Here is an 8,528-nt window from a genome sequence, read left to right on the forward strand (position 1 = left end):
CCTGCTGGAGTGGAAAGCTCTCAGAGCCAGCCTGGGCATCTGAAGGACTCGAAGGTTGTCTCTGATCAGACAGCTGTGCTGCCTAATTGTGCCATGATATTTTCCACCAGATATCTGCTGTGGAGGAAGCTATCCCTCCTCATTCTCTCACAGACTAATAAGCCTCATAAATTTTGTGAAAGACTTAGTGGAGGATTGCACAAAAGAGTTGAAAATAAGCCAGGATTGTTTGTGGTTGCTCAGCAGATCGCTGCCGAGCACGCTCAGGGCTGCTTGTTCCACCGGCCTGGGTACACTGAGGCAATCCCACTGGAGAAATTCCTTCTGCTTCAGCCCGGCAGTGCCCGGGGCTGCCGTGCGGGAGGCAGAGCGGGGCTGATCCGCTGGCAGGAGCAGCGAGTGCTGCCGCAGCGGGGAGAGCCCGGAGCACTGCAGGATGGAGCAGCCATCGGCACCCATCAGCAACTGCCCCCCTGCCTGTCCTGCTGCCCCACTGCAGAGCGAGAGCTTCCTGGAGCTGGTGGTGTTGGATGGGCAGCGGTGGGGACCGTGGCTCTGCCCTGGCCACACAGGCAGGGTGATCCCCAGGGACACGGTGCCTTGTCCCGCCGGGTGCTGCCGGAGCAGGGCTGGTACCACGGGCTCCCACCAGCCTCCCGCTTCGCACAGCAAAATGAGTGAGTCCCTTTGTTCCTCCCCAGTGGCACTGGGACCGGAGCTGCTGGGAGCATCTCGGTGGGAAACGCTGGCTGTGAGCTGGTTTTGCAAAGAACAGAGCAGTTCTGTGCTCCCAGCGCCTTTGGAAACTGCAGATCTTTCCTAATTAGCCTGTCTTGAGCTGCATAGCCGGAATTATTCCAGTTGGCCTTAAATCCTGACAGCTCCAGCTACAATGCATTGAAATGGGTCTTGTGGCATTTGCAATTATTTTTAGGTGAACATTTGAATACATTTACATGACTGAAACAGATCAAGATAGCAGGAAGGAGCCAGGCGATGAGCGCTTGTCTCTTTAATGGGTCTGACCCTGTGCTTCCTGCTGCAAAAATGCCAGAGCTGTTTGTAGTTCCCTCTGATTTACATCTAAACAAATGGGCCAGGGTTTGACTTTTTGACTTTTATACAGTATACAGGCATGCATTTGAAACTGTGTGACCTTGGTATGTGATCCCTGGTGCTAGAGAGCCACAGAAATCATTTTGGTGGTGATGTTACTTGGCTGCTGGGTTGGGAAAACACGTACCTGGGTGGGCAGAGAGGCCTCTCCCTGCCGTGGGAATCCGGTGGCTTGAGTGGAAGTGTGTAAGAGCAGAGCTGGCGGATGAGCAGCTCAGGGCTTCACCAGTCAGGTATGTGGGACGGGATGTCAGGGGCTGGAAGGGGAATGGAGGAAGTCCTCCAGCACCCGGCCGGCTCTGGGGCTGCTGGTGCTGGCAGGTCAGGAGGATACCTGGCTCTGGGGGGGCTCTCCTGCCCGCTCCCCACTCCTGCCTGCTCCCCACCGCAATGGGGCTGCTGCTAAATGTGCTCTTTCATGGAGAGAGTTGAGAGGAAGAAACTTTTTTTCTGAAGCAGTTCTTTGGACTGTCAGCAAAACAAAATCCATGGACGACCCGTTCCTTCCACTCCATTCAGCTCCCGCCCCAGCCACATAATCACAAAGAACTCGAAATCCCCGGGTGAGCCCAGGGGAGGATTGCAAAACCTGAGCTCACAAATGGAGCAGAGAAGGGGGAGGGTGTGGGAAGTGGTGCCAGGGTTCCCAGGAGTCCCTCCCGGGGTAGGCAGCCGAGCAGGGGACTTGCAGAGACTGCAGGCTTCCTGCTGGATATCCTACCGAGACACAGAAAACCCTGGAAGTCTTCATGCCAGGTGAAGTTTTCAAGGACTTTTACGTAAGGTCAGTCTCTGGAGGACGAGCATTTACTGTGTGTTGCTGTGAGCCCTCAGATGGTTTGATCTCTCAGAGTGTTTCGTTCTAACAGGTAACTGCTGCTCCTGACTCAGACCCTTAAAGTTTACATGAGATGCTTTTGTTTTTCTCTTATTTCAGCTTTTCCCCTTCCCCCGTGACAGCACATTGAAACTACTGCAGATGTAGGAAGGAAGGAGACAGGTAGCTGGGAGAAGTGAGAAGGTGGTGGTGTGCTGAGCTCAGTTTTGGGAGGAAGGAGAACTGCAGGGAGAGTTTGGGCTTCATCTGGGATGGAACAGACTCTCTGTAAAGATTTATTTTTTCTAGGGACTGACTGGGTCTGTGTGGCCCCTCCTCACTGAAATGTTCCTGGAGCTTTGCTGTCAACCTGTGTTCCTGGGTACACAGACAGTCCTGAAATAATCTCTCTGGGTGTGCTCTGAGACAGGCTTTAATTACCTCTTGGGCAGTAGGCACCTAGCCTGGGAGTTGCTGATAAGTGAAAGAGAAGGAGGGAAGCCTGGGATGGTGTCAGCGTCCTGAAGGAGCCAGACTGGACGCTGAGGTGCCACTGGGGCCGGGCTGGGTTGCAGATCCTGCTCCTCTGACTGTGCTGTGTTGGTTTCTCTTGCAGATGCCCGTTGGGTTGAACACTCACTAGCTGAAAGCTGAAGCGTGGTCCCCAGCCTGTGCGGAGGAGAACAGAATGCGGGTCACCATGAGGAGGGTGTTGGTGGTGGTGGGCTCAGTGGTTGCCCTGATGGTGACTCTGCACCTCGGCCAGCAGGTCCTGGAGTGCCAGCAGGTCCTGAGCGAGAGGAGGCACAGGCTGATGAGACCCGAGAACGAGGAGCTGGTCATGGTGGACTCCAACCACGTCGAGTACCGTTACAGCAAGGAGATGCCCCTGATATTCATTGGTGGGGTCCCACGGAGTGGCACGACGCTGATGAGGGCCATGCTGGATGCCCACCCTGAGGTGCGCTGCGGAGAGGAGACCCGCATCATCCCCCGCGTGCTGGCCATGCGGCAGGCCTGGTCCAAATCGGGGCGAGAGAAGATGCGCCTGGATGAGGCAGGGGTGACAGACCAAGTTTTGGACGCTGCTATGCAGGCTTTCATACTGGAAGTGATCGCCAAGCACGGCGAGCCAGCCAGGTATCTGTGTAACAAGGACCCCTTCACGCTCAAGTCCTCGGTCTACCTGTCCAGGCTGTTCCCCAATTCCAAATTCCTCCTGATGGTTCGAGACGGCCGGGCTTCAGTCCACTCCATGATCACGCGGAAAGTGACCATCGCGGGTTTCGACCTGAACAGCTACCGAGACTGCCTGACCAAGTGGAACAAAGCCATCGAGGTGATGTACTCCCAGTGCTTGGAGATCGGGCGCTCCCGCTGCCTGCCTGTCTACTATGAGCAGCTGGTGCTGCACCCCGAGCAGTCCATGCATGCCATCATGAAATTCCTGGACATCTCCTGGAGCGACACGGTGCTGCACCACGAGGAGCTGATAGGGAAACCCGGTGGGGTGTCACTTTCCAAGTGAGTGTCTCAGCTCCTGCCTCAGCTTTTTGAGGAGCGTTGTCGTTCAAAGCTAAAACTGGGGACAGAGATGCACCACTGGTTTCCATGTGTGCTTTTCAGGGGCAGAAGTTGCAGCACCAAGTTTTGCTGCAATAGGTTTTGTTTCTGAGTAGAAGACAGCTTGAATACAAGCAATCTGTTGCACCCAACAGAGCAGCTTGTCAGGCAAGGATTTTCGGAGCAGGTGACTGTTTTATTCATCTTTCTTGACAGTGCAGAAATGGTTTTGGTCTCTAATTTGAAAAGAACTGCTTGCTCTGAAATGTGAGCTCTTTAAAGCCTCTTTTCTCCACCCATCCTCAAATACCTCCTTACCACGATTAGTTTTGCTGCTAATGACTGGCTTTCAGCAGTGAGCAGCAATTCTTGACAGGTTTGGTGCTGGTATTGCAGAATAAAAGAAATACCTGCTCTGTGGAGACACACCCCAGCAACCCCTCCTTGCTGGCTGACTGTGTGCCAGGAGGTGCTCGTCTTCTCCCATCTTCTCCTCTTTTAATGCTCTTTATTTCCTAAATAGAGGCTTAAGTCTAACGTAGCAAAGTTTAATCAGTTGTGTAAGGGATCATACGAGCAGCCTTCCTGCAAATTGCTCATGCCTGAGTGGTGAGGGCAGCGGGGAGCGGCTGTGGGACACGAGCTGCTCCATTTCTCTGGGGTGGCCGTGGGTGTGTGGCTGGGCTCTGCTTCCCTCTGCCCTGAGACCCTCTTCGGTTGGAGGCTGTGGGGCTTTGTCTGTGCCCTGGCAGTCAGTAACTGGGACGCTCTCACAAGGCTCAGGGTTGCAGGCTCCATCCACATCCGTCCCCCTTTGGCTGCTGCGCTGCCTGTGCTGCGTGGGGTGTGGTTCCCTTTTGGCTGGAGCTGAGCAGGCGGCTGCTCACCCCGGGCCAGCATCCCGCTGAGCACAGGATGAAGGGGGGGGCTGTACCTGCAAGGGGCTTGCTCCTCAGGGGGCTTGGAGGGCAGGGGGCATGGCCAGCCAGGAGCACGCCCCAGTGCCGTTACCCCAGGCAGACCAGGAGGGCAGCTGTGGTACAGGACAGAGAGTTGCAGGCACCTTTGATAGCTGAAGGGATGATTTCTCCAGGGCTTTCAGCACTGTTTGCTCAGAGCAAATTTTGACAAGGTTGCCTAAACAGACAAGATTTTGGATTTTCAGTGGGGTTGTGTGGTGTATCTGTGCTACAGACCACACATCTTTCATTATTTTCCCATAATACACAGATCAGGTAACACCCTGGCCCCAATGCAGGATGGATCCCCCGTAAAGGGGGATGAAATCCCTGGGGCTGTGGAAATCCCTTCCAGGATCCACTCCCCCAGAGCTGGGCTGTGGGCAGGAAGGGGCTGGACCTGGCGGGCGCTGAGCATTTGTGCTGCACGCGTGTCTTGGGCATTGGAAGCAAAATGTTGAGGTGGGAGTGAAGCTGTTGGTGGAAAGCTCTTCTGTGCGAGCCCAGCACGTGTGTGAAATCCAACTGCAGCGTCTTGGTTTGGTTTTTTTCTTTATTATTTTTCCCCAGGATAGAAAGATCAACAGACCAGGTTATCAAGCCAGTGAACATGGAGGCGTTATCCAAATGGATCGGGCACATCCCGGGGGACGTGCTGCAGGACATGGCCCACATCGCGCCCATGCTCGCCAGACTCGGCTACGACCCCTTCGCCAACCCCCCCAACTACGGCCACCCCGACCCCTTAGTCGTCAACAACACACACAGAGTGAGTGTCGCTGCCCTGGGGAGGGAGAGCTGAGCTGGGGCTGCGGGTCACTGCGCCTGCAGAGCCCTTCGGGGCAGGAGAGGCTGATAAACCAGCAAAGAGCAGGGGGGGAAATAAACACTCAAGCACTCTGTTCCTTTTGGGGGACTGGGAAGGGCAGACACGCAGTGACACTGAGATGGTTTCAAAACAGATGTGTGTGGTGGGTTGAGTCTGGCGTGGCTCAGACTGATGGAGTTCCCTGTGATTTTGTGGTGGTGTTTGTTTCTCCTGTCCCTCCCTGAACCAGCCCCGCTCTCCAGCCCAGGCGTGGGCGTTACTGGTGTGTGCTGGTGTTATCTGGGTGTGCAGCTGTAGGTAGCAGACACGCCGGTTTGGCCCCAGGAGGACATGCAGCCTCTGCTGTGTCCGTGTGTAGCTCACCAGCCGCTCCCCTGGTCCCGGGGGAGTGTGAGGAGGCTCGTAATGTGCCTGGGCAAAACCAGCAGGTTTTTTTTTAGAATATTGACTCATGTCCCTGGAGCAGAAGGAGAAGGAAGAAGCTGCAGAGCCACAGACAGCTGTTACCAAACAGAGGGAGTTTCTTATGCTTTGGGGTGGACCAGATCCTCCTCGGACTGAGGCTGGACACTGCAGCCCCCCCCAGCTTTGCATGTGCTGCCTGTGACAGTGCCCTTGGCTGAGGTGTCCTTTGTCACACTGGTGGGAGCAGGGGAACAACTGCGGGTGGGACAGATCCCTGTGGTACCATGTGCAGGTAGTGGGCAGGCAGGTACCAGCACTGACTGGGAACGTGGGAAGAGCTTCCCTGGAGCTGGTCTGTGCTCCGAGTCTCTCACAGCTCCTGCTCACTCCCTCTGCTTGCTGAGAGCTGTTCTGGGACACAGGTGATTTGGTGAACATCTGCCCTGGGCAGGGTTAGGGACTCCTTGAGTCTCTGACATGGACCTTTTGGTACTTTTGGGGATGAATTTGGAGAACTGGCTCAATGGTAAAGACCAAAATACTCTCCCTTCCAGGAGAACCAGAGAATTGCTTGTGTCGATTCCCTGCCCCAGCAGGATGCTGCTCCCTGCCTTTGCTTACAGGCAAGAAGGAGGAAACCTCCTGCTTTTGCCCCAGTATAGCACCATGATGTGGAACAAACACCCAGCGGGGTATTGCAGCTGGTCTGGGTGTACTGGGACACAGGACATGGTTAATGAGCTGGACTTGCCGATGTTCAGAGTGTCACTAGCCCAGAAGGGTGACTCCAATGTTCTCTTTTCTGTAGGTTTTAAAGGGGGATTATAAAACGCCAGCCAATTTGAAAGGTCATCTGCAGGTAAGAGTCCAATGTCCCTCTGAGGGCTTGGCCCTGTTTGGTCCATCCTGGGTGCCTGGTCCCTTGCTCCCTCTTACGGGCGTTTGCAGGCTGGGCAGCCAGCTGAGGGCAATGTCCCTGCTCCCTGGCCTGGATCTGTGGGGACAATGTGCCTGTCCTTCCTGCTGCGCCCTGCTCCCACCCTCCACGCTGTCCATGTCCATGTCCTGTGTAATCTGTGCTCCCCAGATCCTGCTTGTTCATCTCTGCCACCTCCTCCCTGCTCTGCTTGTGCGGGTGGTTTCGTGCTGTGGAGTTTTGTGTTCCCTCATCAGAAACTTGTGCTCTTTGTTCTCTTACTTTAAGACCTTTAAGGTCCCTTCTAACCTGCTCCATTCTCTGATCCTAAGACACTTTCTACCTGGCTCTCTGTTCCAGAAGTCTTACATTTTTCAATGCCATGGGCCTTGCCTGCCTTAGGGAGGGGTGGTTGGTTTGATTTACAGGTTACAGATAGTTCTTCTAGTTCTTGAGTGATTGTGTTCAGGTGTCAAAAATACACTGTGGGGCTCCCTCCCTAAAGAGCAGTGCTTGAAAACAATTAATAACCATGTCTCGTAATGCAGAGCAGTCCCACAGCCATTGCACCTACAAACTTTAGAGCCAGAGATTTCTTGACTCTCCAGGAAGCTCTCCCTGCAGAGCAGGGAGATGCAGTAGGTTGGTGTTGGTGTTTCAATCAAAGGTGCCAGGTTGTACCTGCTCAGTGTGAAGGTTGTAAAGAGCAGTGCTTGAAAACAATTAATAACCATGTCTCGTAATGCAGAGCAGTCCCACAGCCATTGCACCTACAAACTTTAGAGCCAGAGATTTCTTGACTCTCCAGGAAGCTCTCCCTGCAGAGCAGGGAGATGCAGTAGGTTGGTGTTGGTGTTTCAATCAAAGGTGCCAGGTTGTACCTGCTCAGTGTGAAGGTTGTACCTGCTCATTGTGAAGGTTGTACCTGCTCAGTGTGAAGGCTCCTAAAGAAAGGGGGGGATTGAGCTGCATCGCCAGGGTCGGGCGAGAAGCTGCAGAGAAGCAGAGCTGCTGGTGCAGCGAGTGTGTGGTGGCTGCCCCCGGGTTCCCGTGGCTGCCCAGGCTGGTTCGTGTTGGGGGGCAGCAGGAGGCTGCAGCTTCACGGCAGCATCTCCCGGCGGCTGGTTCTCTGCCCTTGTGCTGCTTTCTGTGTCCTAAACGTTCCTTTTCTTGCTGCTGGGAACACAGCGGGAATGTTTTGAGTTGCAGATGGTGCTTTAAAGCTGACCCTTCTGTTTCTGGGTTATTCTAGGTGACTCAGAACACGTCATCTTCTCACCAAGACAATTAATGATTTCCAGGTAAGACCTTGTCGTGCATTTTGGGACTCACAATCTGCCTGCCTTGCTCCAGGGCTGGCATTTTGCTCATGTAGTTTCCTTGTGCCTGTGGATTAGCCGGGCTGCTCCAGGCACCCTCGTTACTCGAATGATCCTCTTCACAGTTGCTTCGGGTTTTCAGAACAATCCTGTTGTGTGCCAAGACAATTAATGATTTCCAGGTAAGACCTTGTCGTGCATTTTGGGACTCACAATCTGCCTGCCTTGCTCCAGGGCTGGCATTTTGCTCATGTAGTTTCCTTGTGCCTGTGGATTAGCCGGGCTGCTCCAGGCACCCTCGTTACTCGAATGATCCTCTTCACAGTTGCTTCGGGTTTTCAGAACAATCCTGTTGTGTGAGGCGATTTGTCAGAAATTCTTTTTTTCCTGAGCTCTGGAAAACAGGCTGACTTCAGCAAAATCAAAATCAGCCACTTGGGAGAGTTATTCCTGCCTGTCCCCGCGGGGAATGTTGAGATGGGATGTGGGAATGTGCCGATGAGCTGAGCTGCTCCCCAGCTGTCCCCCAGGACGTGCCGTGGAGCCGCGGATGGGACGATAAAGCAGTCACATCTGCTGCCCCTTGGGGAAAACAAAGCTGCTG

At 54.3% G+C, this 8,528-nt stretch overlaps 1 protein-coding gene across 1 annotated transcript; it reads left to right on the forward strand.

The window, feature by feature from the left end:
* The first annotated feature begins 2,549 nt into the window (after positions 1-2,549).
* On the forward strand, positions 2,550-7,907 carry TPST2 (tyrosylprotein sulfotransferase 2). The gene is made up of 4 exons (XM_010172804.2): positions 2,550-3,457; positions 5,026-5,224; positions 6,498-6,548; positions 7,858-7,907. The coding sequence occupies exons 1-4, from the start codon at positions 2,622-2,624 to the stop codon at positions 7,894-7,896; spliced, it is 1,125 nt and encodes a 374-aa protein (XP_010171106.1). The 5' UTR covers positions 2,550-2,621; the 3' UTR covers positions 7,897-7,907.
* Positions 7,908-8,528: the final 621 nt, after the last annotated feature.

This window comes from Antrostomus carolinensis, unplaced genomic scaffold, assembly GCF_000700745.2.
Source record: "Antrostomus carolinensis isolate BGI_N321 unplaced genomic scaffold, ASM70074v2 scaffold30287, whole genome shotgun sequence".
Classification (NCBI taxonomy): domain Eukaryota; kingdom Metazoa; phylum Chordata; class Aves; order Caprimulgiformes; family Caprimulgidae; genus Antrostomus; species Antrostomus carolinensis.